Here is a 21,410-nt window from a genome sequence, read left to right as displayed (position 1 = left end):
ACCTGACCTTAGGGTGCCAGTTTTTAAATCTTCACAGAAAAAACAGAAGCCTAGCTAGCAACTTCCCTCAGTTCACCAAATCTGTTCCTCCTAATCCCTTCTTCCAGGACGGCTCTCAAAGGCCAAGCAAAGTACAAAAAATAGTTCACGGGGGTCATCGCCCCTTTGGAGACGCCTTTAGGTAAATCTCACAGTTGTGGGTAAGCAGTAAGGAGTGGCTCCCAGGCCTGATCCCGCCCCACTGGGCTTCCTGCCTTTCCTTTCTTCTGCCCCAAACCCACCCCTGCCTTAAGCTTCTCACCTTCCTGGTTCTGGGAGAGCTGTCTCTGCAGAGCCTGCAACTCTGTGTGGATCTGGTTCTTCTCTGCCTCTGTATCAGTGAGACGCTGTTCCAGCTTCCTGGCCTGATCCCTCAGATCATCCTGGGAAAGAAAGGGTGTGGAACTCAAGTTCCTCATCTTCCAAAAAGCCGCCCCAGTTCAGGGCCCGATCCCTCTCTTCCCTCAGCCTGTCAGGGTCTGCCATCACGGACCTACTCTCAGATTGCTGGGTTATTTACCTCTGAACTCATGTGCATTTGGCTCCTGGAAGGGATGACAGGCTCTGCTCCAAATGGCTGGAGCCTAGGGTTCCCCTTCTGACTCGTCTGTCTTTGAAACAGAACTCCTGCTGAAGTCTTAGCCCGGGATCATCTCTCCTCTCCCCAAACTCCTACTTCAAAGCTTAGCTCAAAGGTCACTGCTTCCCTCCTTCTGACCCTCCCAATTGTCCCTTCCTCCTATTATTATCATGTACATCTGTTATTGATCCAATTATTTCTATCAGTTCTGCTTTATCTTAGGATGCAGTCTGGCTGCTCAGCCCTGTCACAAGTCTTCTTGAGGGCAGAGAGCAGGTCTTTCTCCTTTTTGTATCCCTAGCTCAGAGCGGCTGGCATATATATAGGTGACACTCAATTTTTACTGACTGATGGGTTCACTGTGAGGTGGAATTTGGGGGACATTTAGTTCAGTCTTAGGCCTAGAATGTTCCTATAAATGGCAACCTCAAATCTCAGCGATACCCGATTTGTCAGGTTTTTCTTGGAGGTCTTGACACCAAGGACAATTCATGGCTAAGAGGAAAATGATGCAAAACGGTATCACAGGTCTATACAGAGTATCACGTTTTACAGGGCTCACTCGAGTCCCTCACTCATTTATTCCTCACAGCCCTTTGAGGCAGGCACGATTTGCCCTACTTTACTAGCGAAACCAAGGCCCAGGACGCCAAATGCTTTATTCACAGTTGCCGGGTAGTAAGTGATAGAGGTGGAACTCATCCCAACTTTACGTCAGAAATAAAACAGGTCAAAGTGCTTCACAAGTCTTTTTCGGCGTAGGTGAAGAGCCTGAGGAAGGAGAACAGAGACACATACCCGGGCCCGCTGCGTCTTCCACAGGTCTTGGTGAAGCTTCTGGAGGGCAGACGCTACCGCCTCAGCTGAGAGAGCCGTCTGCAGGGGCCATCGCTTAAAGAGGATCCTAGCTCCATTCTGGTCTGAAAAAATGAGGAAACACCTCCTGACCTGGCTGCACTATGAAAAGAAACAGCCATACCTCCCAGACCTGGCCTTGGCCTTCCCACCCATCCCTCTTCTCCTCAAAGAACCCCTTCTCAGCAGTTTGTTCATCATGCCCTGTCTGCATACCTACGTGCCAGGCACTGTGATGTGCCTTAGAAAATGCTATCATTTGTTAGGCATTTAATAAGTGCCAGGAACTGTGTGAACGATTTTATTTGTCATCTCATTAACTCCTTAAAAAACTCCCAAGAGGTAAGTACTTCTTAAAAAAAAATTATTTATTTTTGGCTGCATTGGGTCCTCGTTGCTGTGCTTGGGCTTTCTCTAGTTGCGGATGGAGGGGGCTGCTCTTCGTTGCAGTGTGCAGGCTTCTCATTGCGGTGGCTTCTCTTGTTGCGGAGCACGGGCTCTAGGCTCATGGGCTTCAGTAGTTGTGGCACATGGGCTCAGTAAGTGTGGTGCACGGGCTTAGTTGCTCCATGGCATGTGGGATCTTCCTGGACCAGGGATCGAACCCGTGTCCCCTGCATTGGCAGGCGGATTCTCAACCACTGCGCCACCAGGGAAGTCCCGGTAAGTACTTTTAACACCCTCATTTTATAGTTGAGAAAATCAAATTCAAAGAGAAGAGGTGACTTGCCCAAGGACACACATCTAGCAAATGGCCGAGCTGGGGTTCAAACTCTGATTGAATTAATCCCAGAGTCTGTGGCCTTGGCCTTGATGAGTATTGCCTAAGGAACTGCATTCCCTTCCCTTCTCCCCTGGGAGCTAGGCCTGGCTTTGACCAAAGAACTGAGTTCCTGGGTGGCTGCCTCACCTGGCTCAGGGCCCCAGAGGGAGGAAGCCGAGTCTCCCCCACCACTCAGCTCAAGCCCCCTCTCATAAGGAGACCCCAGGGCCTGCTGCAAAACAGAACAGAGGCTGGCCAGCTGGACCTGGGCCTGGTGCCCAGGCTGCTGTCCCGCTGCCAGGGCATCCAGGTGGCTCTCCGTGCTGCGCAGTCGCAGCTGTAGTTGGGCTGCCTTGGTTTCCTGGGCCCACAAGGAAGCTTGTAGCTGCTGTTCTGTTACTCGAGCTGCCTCTAGCTCCTCCAGCAGCTGTGCTTCCTGGGCCAGAAAGTCAGCCTCCTTTTCCTTCACCTCCTGCTTCAGTAATTCCACCTGCCAAAGAGGAAGTATGGTCACTCTGGGCAGGGAATGGATACCCTCTCCCCAGACCCTCCCGGGCCTGACCCCACTCAATCCCTGTGCAAACCTTGACTGGGGCTGGGAGGATTTCAGTAGGCTCAGCTCTCCAGCAGGAAGGGAGGGCTCCGGAATGAGTGTAACCCTAGGTTTAACCTACATGCCCACCTACGGACTCCTGACACATGGGCCTGGGCTATGCAAATGGGCTTTGGCCCTGGTCCCCCTGGCAACTATGCCAGCTCCCTGCTATGATTAGAAATCTGCTTGAAACACTGACACTGAGCCTAAAAAGACCAGTCACGATAATAATGGCTACCATTTATTGAATGCTTACTGTGTTCCTGACACTTTATATATTCCTATAATGATTAAGAATTATCATCCTTGTTTTATGGTTGAATAAAGTGATGTTCGCACAACCAGGAAGCAGTAGAGCTGGGAGTCACACCCAGGATCGTCTAACAGGCAGACCTAGGTCCTCATCTGCCACAGTCTACGTCTAGCTCTCACTTCCTCATTATTCTCCTCCCAGTTCCATCTTTCCTCTGTGCACAAGGTCTGGGGTCCTGCTGTGAGCAGACTGGGTCCCTGGAAGCAAGAGGCTGCCGCTGACCCCGTCTGGAGTAATACTTGTTCCCCCTTCTGTGTCTTGCCAGGCAGACCAGGCACACTTGGCAGCGGCTGGGCTTGAACCAGGCCTGTGTGAGCTCTGCCCCTCTGGGCACTGTGTTCTGGGCCATCAGGTTCCCCACAGGGTCTGTTCTCAACTCTGGGTCAGGTTCCCAAGCCCCACCCAGCCCGGTCCTGGCTTCCCCCTACTGCCAGGGCTGCTGAGGTCTCAGCGTGACTGAGAAATCACCTGCCGACTCCAGAAGGTTTCCACCAAGGAAGAGGGCTCTTAGTGGGGTGGGAAATACCTGGGCGCTGAGCTCTTTCTGCCCTGCCTGGGCCTCCTGCATGTCCTGGCGCAAGGAGCTCAGCTCTTGCTGTCGAACAGAGTCAGCCTCTTGTAAAACAAGGAGTCTCTGTTCCTTTTCCGCCAGCGACAGAGTCAGGCTAAAAAGAGAGGGTTCAGAGGGCTGGGTCATTCTCTCAGGGAATGAAGAACTACCTTCTCATCTGACTGCTCTAACACAGCATTAATAATTAATAGAAACAGTGATGATAATGATTCCAGTATAACAATAAAAGCCTCCATACACTGAGCACCTACTGAGTGCTCCTAGGTCCTTCATGCATATATTTCATTTCAACTTCACAGTTTATTCTTCTCTAGAAAAATTCCAGAAATATCTATACAATACCTCAAATTCAACATGTCCAATTCTTCCCAACCCCTCTGCACCTCCCCTCCCACCAGTCACCCCTACTATGTTCCCCAGCTCACTGAATGGCACCTCCATTCACCCTTAGAAGTCTTGACCACATCACAGCATCCTCCCCTCATCCCACCTGGGTCCACTTTAAGACTACAAATAACTGATTCCAACTCCCCTAACACCCCTTAAACCCCTTCCCTCCTCCCCTTCCCTACGACCCTACCTCGGTTCAGCTTTGGTTCTCTTATTGGACAATTGTACCAGTCTCCTACCTTGTCTTCCTGCCTCTAGTTTCATCAACAAAAGGATTTCTCCCTCCTCAGACTCCAGGTAACATAACCTGCAATACTTTCCTTTGGGGGTTATTTGATTAACTTCTTCCCCACAAAACGATAAATTCTACTGAGGCAGAGACTCTATTGTCTTAATATATCCCCAACCCCTGGCATAGTGTCTGGTGCGTGCTATGTGTTCTCTAAATATCTGCTAAATGAATGAAGCATGAGCTTGGGAGACAAGGACCATGCCCTCTCCACACAGCTACCTGTACAGCCCAGAGCTGGAGACGTGAGAGGTTAGGTGCCCTGAGCAAACTGTCAACCTCACAGTGACCCCTGGACCCAGACAGGCAAAAGCCAACTCCATGGCCTGTCCAGCCTACCTGGCTTTCTCTCTCTCCAGCTCCTTCTGAATTCGGCAACACTCCTGGGCCTCTCTCAGCTTCTCCTGAACCTCCTGGTCCACCAGCCTCTGGGAGTCTTCCTTGGAAACCAGCTGAGACTTCAAGTCCTCCACCTGGAAAGTCAAGGGCATGAGGACCAAGGGCAGGAAGGTTGGTGGGAGGATGCTTCCCACCTAGGGCTTTAGGGTCCTTCAAGGTTTACCAGAGTCACCAGCCCATTTTCAAAGCTCTGGAGGTCCTGGCAACCCTTACATGCTGTTCTTATCCACCTCCCTCTGCCAGTACCATCCAGCCTAGTCCCCTGTCTCCCCAGCCTCACATATGCTGTATAGCAGCAGGCACAAATAAAAACCTTGGTTGAATGTAACTCTGTCCAAAGGCCAAGTGATGGGCAAGTGATTGTATTTTTTTAAAAATAAACAACCCGACCATCATCTGATATAGGATTTTGAGAAGGAAAAGCAATCTGGTATAAAAATACTGGATCTATGGGGAGGCTGGATCTATGGGGCTGCCAAGAAAATATGAGGTCTGTGGTCCCCACTGAGAGAGGTTACTAACTACCCCAGGGATCTGGGAGGCACATGCACAGCTCTGAGCACCCTTCACTTTTCCACTCAGTACTGGGGCTTCCCCTCCCCCTCCCAGGCTCAGGCAGCCAAGGTTCCCCCGTCCTGCCAGAGGGAGTGGGAGAGCCTGGCTGTGCTGGGGAAGGGTGCTGGGCTGGGAGAGAGGAGCAGGGACCTGCTTCTGCAGGTCTATCTTATCCCGCAGCAGGGTGCCGCCCTCTTCCTGGAGGGCAGCGAGGCTGTCTTTGTGCTGCTGGGCTGCCTGCTCCAGTGCCCGCTGAGCCTCCTGGAGCTGGGTCTGCAGCATCCCAGTGGTCTCCTGCGAAGGGAGAAGACAGCAGGGAGCAGAAGAAAGCTTCCTTGGTCTTGAAATCCATGTTACAGAAATCCGTGTTGTATAAATACTGGTGTTTTGGTTGGGTTGCCAAAAGCTGAGGCAGGGCCCAGCTATCCACGTTGTTTCCATGATACCCTGTCACCTCAAGTCCTCACCTCCTATTCCCTCTCCTCCCTCACCAAGTGCACTGCTCACCCAGGCTTTCTCGGCCAGGGTCCCTCACCCAGACCACTGCAGCAGCCTCCTGCCGGGTGTCCCTGCTTCCACTTCATGCCACCATGCCCACGTGCAAGCAGGCAAACACAAACACACACAAAATTCTCCCCTCAGCAGCTGAAGTATTTTAAAATATGTATGTAATAACTCACGTCCCACTCTGCTTTTTAAATACCATCCAACATGTTCCCACTGCCCTTAGAACAAAGTCCAAGGTCCTACCATGGCTGACAAAGGGCTCCTGCCCCCAAGCTTATCATGCTGCCTCCTGTCTGTCCTGAACTGTCCCAGGCCCTTTCTGCCTGTCCCAGGCCCTTATGACAGCTATTTCCTCTGCCTAAACTGTTCTTCAAATGGCTGGCTTCTTTTCTTTTCCTTTTAATGATTTTATTGAGATTCAGTTCACATACCCTACAATTTACTCATTTAAAGCATACAATTCAATGGTTTTAGCATATTCACAGAGTTGTGCAACTGTCACCATGATCATTTTTTTACCATTTTCATCATCTCCAGAAAGAAATCCTGTACCCTCCCCATCCCCCATCCTCACTCCCAACTACTCGTCTACTTTCTGTCTGTGTAGATTTGCCTGTTTTGGATATTTCCCACAAATGGAATCATACACTGTGTGCCTTCTTGTAACTGGCCTCTTTCACTTAGCATAATGCTTTCAAGGTTCATCCTTATTGTTCTACGGGTCTGGTCTTCAACCTTAATGGTTCAGCTCAAATGTCATTTTCTCAGTGAGGCCCTCCATGACCACCTTGTCCAAAGAGGCCTCCTTTGAATCACTCTCAATTACATCGTCCTATTTATTTCCTTTACAGCCCTTATCACAACCGGTAATTATCTCACTTATTTTGTGTCTGCTCTGCCACTAGAACTCCATGACTGTCATGTTCACCGTTGTGCCACACCTTTCTGTTGGTCAAATGTCAGCACCTAGGCAGGGCCCGGTGCAAAGAAGTGCCAAAGAGCAGGTCAATGTGAATGAATAAATCAACGCTGCCTCTTCTTCCTTGCCCAGAACCACCCTCCGTACCTGCTCCTTTAACTTCTGAACCTTCATGTCCTGCCTCAGCCGCTCCAGTTGTTGGCTGGCATCTGCCAGCTCCTTCTGGGTCTGCAGCAGTGTCTCCAGGAGGGACACCCTCTCCTTCTCTGTTTCAAGCTGCATCTGTGGAGGGGCAGGAGGGCGAGGGCTTGTTGGGTTAGGGGTCACCATGCTCACCCACTAGGCCACAAGCACACGCCAGCTGCTCTAGGGCTCTTCTAGCAAATGGGGTGGGGGCTGAGGGCGAAGGAAGGTCTGGACCCACTGACTGAGAGCCAGGAAGTACGAAGATTGCTGCTGGTTTGCAAGCTGACAGGATGTGGTAAACGACAGGCCTCCCTCAGGAAGTAGGACATGCCGCCAGCCGTGCAGCTAACGGTACTGATCACCTGCTCATGGGGAACAGAGTGGGAAGCTACATTCTCTTCTGGAAGCCCCTGCAGCACCACCCTCGGGAGTGGGAAAGGAAATGGCCCAAGGTAGGGGGATCACAGGGTGGACGTGCAGCCCAGTCCCCCCAGCTGCCCACCTGGCACAGGGCGCTCTCGGCCTCGGCCTGTTCTTCTGCCCTCTGTGTCCGCATGGCCTCCGTTTCTGCCTGCTGTTCCCTCAGCCTCGTTTCCAGCTCCATTTTCTCCCTCTCCAGGCTCTCCAGAGCCTTATCCAGTTCCTGCTGGTGGCAGGAGCGCTCTCTCTCCTGGTCGTACGAAGGAAGCACCGTTAGAGCCGAGGGGGTGAGGAGAGGAGGCAGAAGGAGAACCGGATTAGGGCAAGAAGCCTACTGCTCACCAGCTATGTGACCTTGGTGCCTCACGTGACAAGCCTGCTTCCTCATCTGCGAGGTGAGGCTAATCACCCTGCCTTGCCCATCTCGCCAAATTTTATGAGGATCAAATGAGATTCGTTAAAAAAAAATCAAATGATATAATACATGGAAAAGTGTTTTCTAAAGCGCAACTGTCCCTCATATAAGCTACAAATATCTGCTATTTTAAAGCAAGCACATCATGGTTGGTGGTTGTAACAGCGAACTGAGGGGGCGGACTCGCTCTCTGCTGTCCCCACTCCCCTGCTCAGGGTGACAGGATTAGCCTCCCAAAAAGCCAGGCCGAGCCTGTCTCCTATACGATACAAGAGCGTTAGGATGGGGCATCCGGTCCTCCCAGAGGTCCATCAGTGACCGACACCCTCCCTCATCTCCTAGACGAATCCAGCCCCTCTATTAGGATCTCAGGATGGTGGTGAAGGGCACTGGAGCCAGGCTGCCTAGGTTACAGTCTTTACCCCAGTACTACTAGTGTGACCTCAGTTCATTTCTATCGCATCTCTGTGCCTCAGTTTCCTCATCTATAAAAACGGGGACAGGGAATTCCCTGGCGGTCCAGTGGTTAGAACTCTGCGTTTTCACTGCTGAGGGCGCAGGTTTGGTCCCTGGTCCGGGAACTAAGACCCTGCAAGCTGCACAGCATGGCCTAAATAAATAAATAAATCCTGTGTAAAAAAATAATAAAATTAAAAAAAATTTTTTTTTAAATGAGGATAACAACAGGGTCCTCCTAGGGTTGTTCTCACGAGTGAAGTAAGTCGTGTAAAGCACTTTAAATGGTGCTGAGCACCCAGAAAGCATTCAGTAGCCAATAGCTATCATCATCTTCATCACCTTTCCTTTAAAATGTTTGTAAGTCGTAGTTATCCACATTTAGTGGGAAGGCCTCTAGTGTTTCACCCCTTTCCAACATCGTCTTGTGCACGCTCCCTTCACTTGCTACACTCTGGCTGCACTGGCCTCCTTTCAGGTCCTGGAGGACACCACGCACCTCCATTCCTTAAGGCCTTGACTCATGCTTTCCTTCTACTTGGACTGCTCTTCCCACCCCCCCGTCACTCATGGCTTAAATGACACTTCCTCATAGATGCCTTCCCAGACCATACGCTCAAAATGGTCCCCCTTTGTTCTTCTTCTATCACCCAGTTCTTTTTCTTCATAGAACTTCCGTCATCAGTTACTCATTTATGTATTAATTTATTTAATACCTATCTTCCCCCAAGACTTGAAGCTCCATCAGGAGAACCATGTCTACTTTGCTCTCTGCTGTATCCTCAATGCCCAGCATCATGCCTGGCAGACAGTAAGAACTCAGCATTGCTTGAATGAATCACATTTCAGCTACTGGACTATTAAGATGCTTAAGAACAGTGATCTATAATACCACAGTTAATAGACCAGCTATGAATATCAAATCATACACTCTGGTTCAAAAAGCCAACTGTAAGAATATGGGAAAGATGAATTTAATAGTAGTTACGAGTCAAAAAAAACAAAACAAAACTGACCTATTTGCTCAATATGAGTTAGAAGTGTGTTATGGCTACCAGAAGGGCTAATTCTGTGATGTCCAGAAGTAACAGTCAAGCGTTGCTGCCTAGTTTGTGGATCAGAATACTCTGCAAAGCAACCATGTTGGTGAGGTATTCCAAGCAAATCTAAGGCTGATTTGTTTCAGGTAATAGATTTTGGCTCAGCTTAAGGAATAATTTTCTAATAACTAGATCTATCTAAAAATAAATGGGCATTCCAATGGATGGAATACAACAGAAGCTAAGCAATCCTTGGAAGGGATATTGTAGAAGTGGACATAGCATAAATGCTACGAAATGGTTAATCCCTGCTCTACCACTTCTTAGCCAGGTAACCCTGAGTGACTTCTCTAAGTCTCAGTTTCCTCACTAGGTGGTTGTGTAGGCTATCTGAAATAATGTGACTAGCATTCAGCATGGTACCTGCATGGGAAAGTGCTCAGTAAGTAAGTATCCACTATCACTGCTATTAAAGGGGATTCAGACACTAGATGGAAGAATGGAGAATATAACCCCTAAGAGTTTTTCTAATTGGTAGGATTCCAGGACAAGGCAGGCACTGTTAAAACTAACAGACTCTCTGGGAATTCCCTGGCGGTCCAGTGGTTAGGACTCTGCCAAGGGCCTGGGTTCAATCCCTGGTCAGGGAACTAGGATCCTGCATGCTGTGTGGCGTGGCCAAAAAACAAAAAACTAACAGACTCTCGAGAGTTACGCGGGCTTTCAACCCTTTCAATCAGTAGGGAGATCATAAAGTCAGACAATCAGAAGTCAGGGGGATTATCTGACTGAGAAGAAAGGAAAAGACGGAAGAGACTTTCCCATGATTCAGGTGTGGCCATGAGATGGTCAGTCCTTCCATGGATACCAAGTCTACATCAGGCAGTAACACATCATTCAGAAGTTTTATAGCTTCTTTTACTTGTAGGGTTTTCAGCGGGTGGTATGACTGATTCTTGCTGGGAAACTGAACTGCCTCCGGACACTGGTCATTCAATAAATATTTTGAAGTACCTACTATAATCTAGGCACATAATTCTAAAAAGAGGCAAACTTCTGGCTACCATCTTGCCAGCAAGTCTACCTTGTAATAACTATCAAATCACAAATACACACAAAGCACAAGTCAACTTCCATTTCCAGAAATCTGACAAACAAGCTCTCTGAACCCTCCACCTGTAAAAGGGCAAAACAAACTAACAAAACAAAAAAAATGCCAATTTAACTATTAAGTATATATTTTAATGTATCACTGAGCCAGCAGGAAAATAATGAAAATTTCACTGGAGCCAAAATCCATGCAATACTTGTGATCTAAAGAGGTAAATGAGCACAGAAGAGGCTTTCCACTGGAGGTATTTACTTTACCTAACAACCTTGAAATTCATTTTCTGGCAATGTGGGCAAAGAAAACAGAAAACAAAGGGTGGGGAGCCTGACAGGAGACATAAGGCTGGACCTCCAAAGGGCTATCTGGGGTCAGGAAACTATGGCATATGGGCCAAACCTGGCCCTGTGAGCTAAGAGTGGTTTTTATGTTTTTAATGGTTGATAAGAAGTCAAAAGAAGAATAAGACTTTGTGACATGTGAAAATTATATGAAATTCAGTTTCAATGTCCATACATAGAGTTTTATTGGAACACAGCCATGCTCATTTACATACATGTCGTTTACAGCTGCTTTTGCACTAGAGCAGCAGAGAAGAGTGAGTGTGACAGAGACTGTATGGTCTGCAAGGCCCAATGTGGCTCTTCAGAAAAACACCCACCCATCCCTGGACTACAGTCCTCAGTAAATGGATAAACCTGAGAGAGGGAGAAAAGGGGAAGAAAAAGGGAGAGAGAAAAAGTGGGGGAGAGAGAAAACAAAACACTGTACAGAAGGGAATAGCAAGAAAATTTGTCTTAACTTTCACAAAGGGCTATATATATATATCACTTGAGAATTCATAACCATAGGCTGGTGTTCATGTGGGTTCAGGGCCTGAATGTGGCCCAAAAACTTTAAACAGAAATTGTACTTTAAGGTGGTCCTGGGATGCTAGTCCTTCACCTTCCTCAGAGAAGCAAAAGCAAATCTCTGAGGAAAATCTCCTTTGCCTCAGGCCTAAAAGGATTCCCACAGAAAAATTTCCAGAGAACATGAGTTCAGAGTCAGGAATCACAAAACACATAGGGGCCAAGGTCATCAGTGAGAGCCAAGGGAAACAACATATAACAGAGATCCAAAAAGATTTTAGGTGTTGGAATTATTAGACAGCATAAAAGTATGTTTCATGTGTTTAAAGAATAAAAGAGGGGACTGCAAATATAAATTAGGGAGAAGACACTAAAAAATGACCAAGAAGATTTGAAAAAATAACCAAACAAAATGTTGAGAAATAAAATATTTAATAAATAAAATTTAAAACTTGGTGAATAGACTATAAAGCAGATTAGACACAGGTGAAAAGGGAAATTAGTGAATAGAAGAGGGATCTGAAAAAATATCACCCAGGATACAGTGTAGAAAAAGTACACATGAAAAATCTAAGACAGAAAGTTAAGATACCTGAAGGTTACACCAAGTTCTAACATACAACTAATTAGAGGCTTCTCAATACCAACAACGGAACAATCAGTATGCTGACAGAAAATAACGGTTACCTTAGAATTTGTACCTGAATTTTATACCCAGTGAAACTATCTTTCAAGAATACAAGTGGGAGGGATAAATTAGGAGATTCGGATTAACATATATACCTACTATATATAAAATAGATAACAAAGACCTATTATATAGCACAGGGAACTATACTCAATACTTTGTAATAACCTATAAGGGAAAAGAATCTACAAAATAAAAGACATAATATATATATATAACTGAATCACTTTGCTGTATACCTGAAACTAACACAACATTGTAAATCAACTATACTTCAATAAAAAATAAAATTAAAAAAGGAAAAAGCTATAAAAAATGATAAAAGTAAAATAGACATTTTCAGACAATTAACTACCAACATACCCTCACCAAAGGAAATTCTACTTCAAGGAAAACAAATCCAAATAGAAAACCTGACACGCAAGGAGGAATGGTGAGCAAAAAAAGACCTGGTAAAATTTTCAGTGTATCTAAACAATTATTGACTGTATAAAATAATCAAAACACATAATGTATGGTGTTAACAACTAGTAATAACTAAACACAATGACTAATACAGTTGATAGGTTGGGAGGAGTGAATGCAGGTAAAATGTTCTCTGGTCCTTGTGTCATTCAGGAAAAGGGTAAATATACTGATTAACTTGAGATTTTATTAAGTATGTATTTTAAAATATTAAAGAACAACTAAAAGAATAAAAAATAGAGTACATATCATCCAGAGTAGTAGAGAGAAAAAAAGAAGTGAGAAAAGAATACAATTTAATAATCCGATATAACCCTCTAAAAGAAGTTAAGAAAGGTGAATTCCCCTCCCCAAAAGGTGTAAAAAGGCAAGAGAGGGCTTCCCTGGTGGCGCAGTGGTTGAGAGTCCGCCTGCCGATGCAGGGAACATGGGTTCGTGCCCCGGTCCGGGAAGATCCCACATGCCGCGGAGCGGCTGGGCCTGTGAGCCATGGCCGCTGAGCCTGCGTGTCCGGAGCCTGTGCTCCGCAACGGGAGAGGCCACAACAGTGAGAGGCCCGCGTACCACACCAAAAAAAAAAAAAAAAAAAAAAAAGGCAAGAGAAATAGCATAAGATGGTGGAAATAAATCCAAATATGCCTATAATCACAATAAAAGCAAATGGACTAAATCAAATAATTAAAAGACAAAAGAAACACAGTTCTGAATTGGGCAATAATAGGTCCAAGGCATTCCTCTGCTCCCTTTACACCCTGGGGCCAGTTTATCGATCCTAAATCCCAGGATCCACTCTTAAGTCTCTATACATACAGAAACAACAACAACAATAATACCTAACACAAATATAGAGCTTACTGTATACCAGGAACTATTATTAGTGTTTTCCATACATTAACTCATTTACTAGCTAGAAGCTGGATTTTGCACCATGGTGACCAACCAGACTAGTCCTGTTCAGATTTCACTTTTAGAAGCAGGAATATCTGCTGCTGTCTGTCTCTCCCATCCCCTAGCCACAACCACCACCTACCCATTTCTCCTGGAGCCGGTTCACCTCCTCCTCATGGGCTGACTTCAGCTGCTGCAGGGCAGCCTGTTCCTCTTGCTCAGCCTGGGCCAGCTGTCTGGCTGCCGCATCCCGTGCCTGCTCTGCCCGGCTCCGTTCAGTGTCCAGTTCCAGCTGCAGGCACTTTACTTCCCCTAAGATGCCAGGGACAGGATCTTGTCTCTGAGCCTCTGTCCTCCATCTTTCACCCCTCTCCCCAGACCTCATGAGGAACTCCCATCTCAGAGGCCCTGGGCCTGGCTCTAATAGCTTCCCACTGTCTTCCTAGCTTTCAACATCCCTGTGGAATGAAGTGCGCCCATCCAAGTTGGGTTCTTACCTTGGATTACTTCCTTGGCTTGAGTGACGGTTTGAATCTGGACCTCCAGCTGCCCCTTGGTGACCTCTATCAGAGAATTTTGTTGCTGGGCCTCAAACAGACTGCTCTCCAGTAGCTCCTTGGCTGAGCTGTCAGGTTCAGGAATCGGGAGAGTTCTTACCCATCAAGCCCCTTCCTTAAGAGGAACTGGGTTCTAACTACTGGTCACCAAGAGAGAATTTGGGGGCGGGGAGGCAATTACAAATTCATAACTCATTTAGGCCCCATATACTTTGGGCAAGGAACTTAGGTTGGCTCCCCCTTGCCTTGTAAAGCTCTCTCTGCCCTTGGCAGAACCAGGTCCAGACCCTACCTGAGTCCCCGCAGTTGTTCAGAGAGGTCCTGCCGGTCCCGCTCCACAGCCTGCAGCCGCACCTCGAGAGCCGCCTTTTCCCGCGCTAGAGCCTCCTTCTCCTGGACTTCCCGGGCAAGCGCCTCTTCCTGTCGCTTTGCCTCCTGATGCAGCTGCTCCACCCGAGCTAAGGCTGCCTCCTGCTGGTGATGTGCCTGAGAGGAAGAACTGATGGGATACAGAGGGAGGCAGGATCCCCCCAGGGCTGCTATCACCAGATTAGGGCCATGGGCTCCTCAGATTCGGACCCAGCTCTGTGAGCCTTGAGCACTGCCCACTCACACCAAGTACCATTTATCTATTCCCCTGATCAACCTACAGAGTCCCCAGCCCAGGAAACAGGCTCTCCTTTGAGCAATACCCTGTGCTACGGCTGCAAGAGATCTACCTCTAAGGAGCTTTTAGTCTTAAGGAGAGGTAAGACACACACATAATACCAGGAAGAAAGTGATCAGTGCCCTGAGAAAAAGGCTCTGAGAAGGGAGATTATGTATAATTACTAGGGCAATGAGAATGCTTGGTAGACAAGAAAGATGACCTTTGAGTTGGGGCACTGGTTCAGAAAAAACTCAGAGCCCCTTGCTATGTGTTACACACTGGACTAAAAGCTGGAGTTATAAAAACAAGTAAGACATAGTCTTGCCTTCAAGGAGCTTTTGGTCTAATGGTGGAGACACATAAACACAGATAATTATAATATAGTACGAAGGGAGTGGTGGTTGAATAAATACAATGTATTATCAGAAAACACAGGAGAGGCATCTAATTCAAACTGATGGATGTGAAGCAATGAAGAATCAGTGAAGGATTCCACTAGGAATTCTTTTAAAAAAACTGGAAGACATACCCCAAACTAGTAACACTGGTCATTTCTAGGAAGTGAGATTTTCCCTTCCTGAATCATTTCTGTAGTGCTTTCATTTTTTACAGTGAGCATGTATGTACAACGAGCATGTACAGCAAGCATCCTTAATGGGATGGTAGCAGTTTTGTCTTCTCACCTCGCTTAGTTTCTCTTGAATTTCTTCCTTCTCATCTTGTATGCCCCTGAGATCTGCCTGCAGCTCAGCCCTGGTCTCCTCCGCTTTCTGCAGCTGAGCCTCCAGGTGGGTGTTCTTTTCCCACAGGGCTTCCTTGTTCCTCTCGGCCTCTGTCAGGCCCACCTGCAAAGTGTTTCTCGCCTGCTCTGCTGCTTCCATCCTCCTGCACACAGACTGGTTCTCCTGTTCTAACTACTGGCCAAAAAGGGAAGGACATCAAAGACAAAGGGTTACGGTTTAGAGATGAAGTGCTGAGACAGAAATCCAAGAGAGATATGAATCTGTTCTCCACAGATGAACACAGGAGTGCTTACGAGAGAGGAGGACTATGCACACATTTGGTCTGGGGTCTTTACTCCAGGTACTAGATGGGTTGATGCTGGGGACAGAGAGAAAAAAGGCAAAATCCTGCTCTTAAAGAATTCAGAATAAGGGAACATACAACATTTCTGGGGCTCAAGGGAATGGGGTAGTGAAGAGACGTGTTAAATTTGTAACCTCTAGAGAAAATTCTGAGACTTGGGCTCTTCAACAGATCCTTTTCTGTGATTGCTGTTATCTCACACAACAGGATTAAAACCCAGTCTTCCTTCCAGAGGACATGGGCCTAGCCCTGATGATTTTACCCTAAAGCCCAAAGGTAGTTAGTTCTGCTGCAGATGTGGGAGGGGTCTATTTTTAATGGCTGAGCCCAGGCCTTGTAATCTTTGCTCTCCTTTGCACTCTAAATGTTCCTTTTGCTCATTCCAGGACTACATTTGGGAGCTGATCTGTCTTGGGCTGATCCATTTAAGAACTGTTCCTTGTTACAGGCATCAGCTTTGTCTGTCTCTCCCTTGCCCTCGGTCGGGGCCCAGCCCTACCCTGTGGATCAGAGAAATCTTTGCTCACCTGGAGAAGCTGCTGGTTCAGCCCAACTTTATCTAAGGCCAAAGCCTCATTTAAGGCACTGAGTTTGACAGCTGCAGCCCGAAGATCAGCTACCTCAGCCTTCAGGCTGTTCTCAGAACTTGACAGCTCCACAATAGACTGTTCTGCCTAAAAGCAGAGAGTTAGAGTTTCATTTTCCAGTTTTCCTGCAACAGTGAACAGCTCACATCCCCAACATCTGCTGCTTTCCTTGTACAGAGATCAGTTAACACTTCATTCCTTCCCTTACATTCTGAACAACTTTTCCCTTCATTTCTTCATTCACTTACCCATTCATTCATTGAAGAGTAAGAGAGGAACTCACATTACAGAGGCACAGACATCAGGATGTATAAACAACTACAACTGTGATGACACCATAGCCAATGTAAGCACAAAGTGCTCTGGGAACTCAAAGAAAGCATTAATTCAATTTGAGAGAATCAAAAATGTTTGGTAGAAGAGTCGACAGTTAAGTTGGGTACTGACAGATGAGGAACAGTTTGCGGTTAAAAGGGGAGAAAGAAGCAGTCCAGGTAAAGGGAAAGGTACATACAAAGTATTAAAATCACGAAAGAACGGGTAAAACTGAGAATGCAATTAATGCTATGTGGCAGGAACGAAGGTATATGAGGCGTTAGGACAGCGAGCTGGAGTGAAGAGGAGGCTAGAAACAGTTTGGGGCAGGTGGCAGAGGGCTTTGCATGTGGTACCAAGGAGCTGGGAAGCCAGTGAATGGTTTTAGGAAAGAGACTGACATGACCAGACTGACACTTTAGAAAACCATTCTAATTGCAATACAGAGAGTCTGTTTGGAGGGACAGAACCCCAAAGCAGTAACTAGGCATTGAGGCAAGAAACAGGAAGGGCCATGACTTGCAGGATGAAGAATGAGGCAGGCTGCACGCCTTTTTCCTGGAGACACAACTTTCCAAGCCGCCCACCCCACCCAGCCAGCGAAGGGGAGGACCACGCACCCTGGCCAGTGCGGCGGTCACTTCTGTTTGCTCTTGTCTCAGCAACTCCCCTTCCAGGCGACTGGACTCCAGGGCTTCCCGAAGGGTGATGACTTCACTGAGCGACTCTGACTGTTTGGCTTCTAGGATCGCCAGCGTCTCCTGACTAAGATGGAAAACAGAAGGGGGCTAGAGGAAATCTCAGGGAGTGGCCACACCCCAAAAGATAACAGGAATGTAATTGCTTTTGCGATGCAAAAGAATGAAGGTGGTCTCCAAAAACTGGTAAGGAGAGGTCTCCAAGACACATAACATGAAAAAAGCAAGGCGCAGAACAGTATACATGGTGCACTATCTTTTATGCAAGAAATTGGGGGAAATAAGGATATATGCATATATTACATAAAGCAGCACTAGACATATTAATAAGAAATTAATTTAAATGGTTACAAACAGAAGGAAGGAATATGGGATGAATGAAGCCGAGGGAAGTAGTACTTTCTATTTGCATACCTTTTAAAATAGTTTTGACTTTTGAATCATATAAATAAGTGTATTATCGAGTCACACAAATTAAATTTAAAAACATAAAACTATCTTTGTGGATTGTCTCTCCTTTTCCTTAGTAGAGGGGAGACCACTCCTTGTGCAAGTCATGATCCTTAGAGCAGTCATTCAAGATTCCATTATTCATGCCTATTAGGCAGAAGGAGCTAGGGAACAGGTGAGGAGGGGATGCATCAAAGATGAAGAAGAGGGCTTCCCTGGTGGCGCAGTGGTTGAGAGTCCGCCTGCCGATGCAGGGGACACGGATTCGTGCCCCGGTCCGGGAAGATCCCACATGCCGCAGAACGGCTAGGCCCATGAGCCATGGCCGCTGAGCCTGCACGTCTGGAGCCTGTGCTCCGCAACGGGAGAGGCCACAACAGTGACAGGCCCGCGTACCGCAAAAAAAAAAAATAAAAGAAAATAAATAAAATAAAAAAAAAGATGAAGAAGATACAGGGACTTTCCTGGTGGTCCAGTGGTAAAGAATCCACCTTCCAATGCAGGGGACGCGGGTTCGACCCCTGGTCAGGGAACTAAGATCCCACATGCCGTGGGGCAACTAAACCCGTGCGCCACAACTACTGAGCCTGCGTGCCTCAACTAGAGAGCCCACGTGCCACAAACTATAGAGCCCACGTGCTCTGGAGCCTGTGCGCCACAACTGGAGGGAGAAAACCCGCACACCACAACTAGAGAGAAGCCTGGGCGCCACAACAAAAGATCCTGCATGCTGCAATGAAGATCCCGCATGCTGCAACTAAGACACGATGCAGCCAAAATTGAAAAAAAAAAAAAAAAAAGATATAGCCCCTGCTACCAGGTACTGAAGACTTACCATATGTCAGGCTCTGTGCTGGCATTTTGCAGAACACTGCTTTAATCTCCCCAAAGACTCTTCAACGGAAACATTATCAGCCCCGTTTTACAAATAATCTGTCCAAGTGGCAGAGCCATAATTTAAACCAAGCTTCTGCCCAGCTCTAAAGTCCTTGCTTTTTCTATGACATGGTATCGGGGAATTTACAAATGAGCTGGGTCCCTGTACTCTGGAATTCCCTTCCTTGACCAGCTCATTTCCCATTACTTCCCAGGATCAGTCCTACCGTTTGGCCAGCCTGGCCTCCTCTGAACATGCCATGAACGTTCCTGACTCCTTTTCTTTGCTAATCTGTTCCTTTAGCCCTTGTCCCACTCTCTACCAATCAAAATATGTCAAGGCCCAGCTCAACGGCTACCCTCTCCTCCATGAAGCTTTCAATAATTAACTGTTACTCCTATTCTCCCAGAGGACCTAGCTTGAAGCTCTTTTTTAGCTCATACTTCATCTGGCCACGGTTTACTTGTCTGACTTCCCCATTACACTGCAAACTGCTTGAGATCAGAGCCTGTGTCTTATTTATTTCTGTACCCGCCACGGGGCCTCGGCCCTCCTGGGTGTTCAGCAATGCTTGGATGAACTTTCTGTTTTCATCCTCCTGCAAAGGACGGAGCAGTAAGCTAATCTGAACCCACCGAACACCAGGCTTCAATTTACTCCACTTTCTAAGAGCGGGGAGGGGCTGTCACACGCACGCACAGGCGCTCCCGTTCACGGATGGCCAGGTGCAGCTCCTCCCGCTGCTCCTCCTTCTCGCCCTGAGCACAGTCGCCCTGCAGCTGAAGCTCCATGTTTGTCCTCCGCAGTCGCCACGCCTCCTGCTCCAGCACCTCCAGCTGCTGCTGCAGCTCCTCTCTGGTCTTCTGCAGGAGCTCTCGCTCCCTGGAAGGAGACCAGACATGAACAGAAACCCTGGAACCTAAAAGCCCTCCTGGAAGCAGATAGCACAGGGTCAAAGGAGAGAGGTTTACGTTTCCTTTAAATATCTCATCTTCCCTTTTGAGCAGGAAACTGTTTTTTTTTTATCACAAAGACCCAAAACTGAGTGAGCAGGAACCAGCAGAACACAAAGCAAGGAGGCCCTGAGCAGCTGTGGGTCTAGGGAAGAACAGGGTCAGCCAACCAAACACATGGGCTGGGCGGGGACTGAGCCTGGGAGGGAGGGGGGGATGAACAGCTCCCGCTCACCTGCTGAGAGAGTCCACCTCCCCCTGCAGGTCCACAGTCTGCCCTGCCAGGGTGTCCCGCTCCCCAGTGAGCTGCTGTAGCCGCTGTCTCAGGGCCTCACCCTCTTCCTCCCACTGATGATGCTGCTGCTGCAAGGAGCTCACAGCTTCCTGGCAGCCTGACAGCTGCTGCCTTAGGTCCTGCGGAGGGAGAGCATCAGAAGTGAGGTGGTGAACAAGAGCGCAGGGCAGAGGAGGGATGTCATAAGCCTGAAAGTAGGGCTGGGCAAGGGGGTTGGGGGCTGGTGCAACAAAGGGGAAGCTACGAAAAGAGATGAGACCAGTCGAGGAGACAGAGCATCAGAGATGACTGGGTTCTGTGGCTTCCAGAGTGTCAGAGTCCATCATCTTCAAATGTAAAATGGTGGGGGTGGTAAGTGTGGCTGGGACCCTTAGAATTGGGGAACGCTTACCCACACTCCCCTGGGGCTCCACTTTGCACAGTGCTGTGTAAAGACTGCATCAAAGTGGAGCGTGCCAGTGGCACGGAGAGTGTGCCTGCTCCCCACGAGCACAACTGGGCAGACACAGAGATTCTAATGGGCACTTCGGGGTGTTGACAAAACACCTTGTGACTGGTCAACGTAGCAAAAGGGGCAGTCTGGGCTAGGAGGGTACCTGGGGCCCAAGTCAGTTTAGACACCCATCCCTGTGGCTGAGGAGGAGTGCTGGGGTTCTCACCTGTACAGCCTGGCGTCTCTGAGTCAGCACTGAACGCACCAGAGAAAGAACCTTGTCTGGCTGCTGGGAATCAAACTGGGAGGAGAAGCCACTAGGGTCCAACTCCAAGGAGCTCTCATGACCAGAGGCCTGGGCCATATTGTCCTCCTCTTCTACCATGGCCTGAAATCCAACACAGCAGGGTCACCATCCTACTGACCAAGGCCTAGAATCCATGTAGAGGACTAACATGCCAGCCTGGACAAACCTGATGTTTTCTCTCTCAGGTCCTCTCCCTGGGGGGTGGGAGGAGGGTATCTTAAGAGCCAAAAAGGTTGGTTCCTTCAACTCCTCAAACCAACTCTTCCCCTTCGGTCACCCAAACCTAGAATGAGCAACAAGACTAGCACCCCTTGAACACCCAAGGAATAAATGAAGGAAGAAGAGGTTGCTGAGGTAGCAAAGGCCAGGATCCAGCCACTGCCGGAGAACTGCAGCTAGCAGTAAGAGAGAGGGCGTTTCAGCAGGCTGTGCCAGCACATGAAAGCTTAGCTACTCCTCAGGGTTCCAGTCTTCAAATGTACTCAGACAATTCCTCCCCACAAGACCCTAAGTCCAGACTCCTCTAGGCGCACCTGAGAGGACAGGGAGGTCTGGGGAGGGTGAGGCTGGACCGGTTACTGTGAACCGGAGGCTTACCAGTACCTGGGTTATGTCCTTGATCATTTGCTGTAAAGACAGCTTCTCCTCTTGGGCATTCCTACTTAGAGATGCCTCGTGTTCCATTAATTCTGCGTGATTTGCCTCCTGGACAGGGAACCAAATAGAGCCTATAAGCCAAACTCTCAGAAGAGAATTTATCATTCCAGGCCCCAAATTAACCAGAGTCTCATTCTGTCTATTCTGTTAATCCCACTTTTCCCCTGACCACACGTGAATGCTAACACTGTCCCAGGATTCTGAAGACAATGTGATGTGGTGATTAAGAATTCAGATTAAGGGATTAAGAGCTC

General features: G+C 47.9%; 1 protein-coding gene across 1 annotated transcript in view; it reads right to left on the bottom strand.

Annotated features, from left to right (window-relative positions):
• Window positions 1-21,410, bottom strand: part of CEP250 (centrosomal protein 250) — a 46,324-nt gene that overhangs the window by 9,724 nt on the left and 15,190 nt on the right. Inside the window, exons 10-27 of the mRNA XM_082857764.1 lie at window positions 21,103-21,204; window positions 20,419-20,580; window positions 19,700-19,878; window positions 19,211-19,393; window positions 17,107-17,251; window positions 16,112-16,258; window positions 15,182-15,412; window positions 14,142-14,335; window positions 13,790-13,917; window positions 13,435-13,604; window positions 7,464-7,631; window positions 6,923-7,057; window positions 5,500-5,643; window positions 4,735-4,868; window positions 3,672-3,810; window positions 2,385-2,727; window positions 1,418-1,539; window positions 302-422 (exon numbers count right to left, since the gene is read on the bottom strand). Coding sequence (XP_082713890.1) covers window positions 302-422; window positions 1,418-1,539; window positions 2,385-2,727; window positions 3,672-3,810; window positions 4,735-4,868; window positions 5,500-5,643; window positions 6,923-7,057; window positions 7,464-7,631; window positions 13,435-13,604; window positions 13,790-13,917; window positions 14,142-14,335; window positions 15,182-15,412; window positions 16,112-16,258; window positions 17,107-17,251; window positions 19,211-19,393; window positions 19,700-19,878; window positions 20,419-20,580; window positions 21,103-21,204 — 2,947 coding nt within the window. The remainder of the gene's footprint in view (window positions 1-301; window positions 423-1,417; window positions 1,540-2,384; window positions 2,728-3,671; window positions 3,811-4,734; window positions 4,869-5,499; window positions 5,644-6,922; window positions 7,058-7,463; window positions 7,632-13,434; window positions 13,605-13,789; window positions 13,918-14,141; window positions 14,336-15,181; window positions 15,413-16,111; window positions 16,259-17,106; window positions 17,252-19,210; window positions 19,394-19,699; window positions 19,879-20,418; window positions 20,581-21,102; window positions 21,205-21,410) is intronic.

Source organism: Leucopleurus acutus (genome assembly GCF_964270905.1).
Source record: "Leucopleurus acutus genome assembly, chromosome: 16".
Classification (NCBI taxonomy): domain Eukaryota; kingdom Metazoa; phylum Chordata; class Mammalia; order Artiodactyla; family Delphinidae; genus Leucopleurus; species Leucopleurus acutus.
Note: the sequence above shows the minus strand (reverse complement) of the source record. Positions and strands in the feature narration are given on the sequence as shown.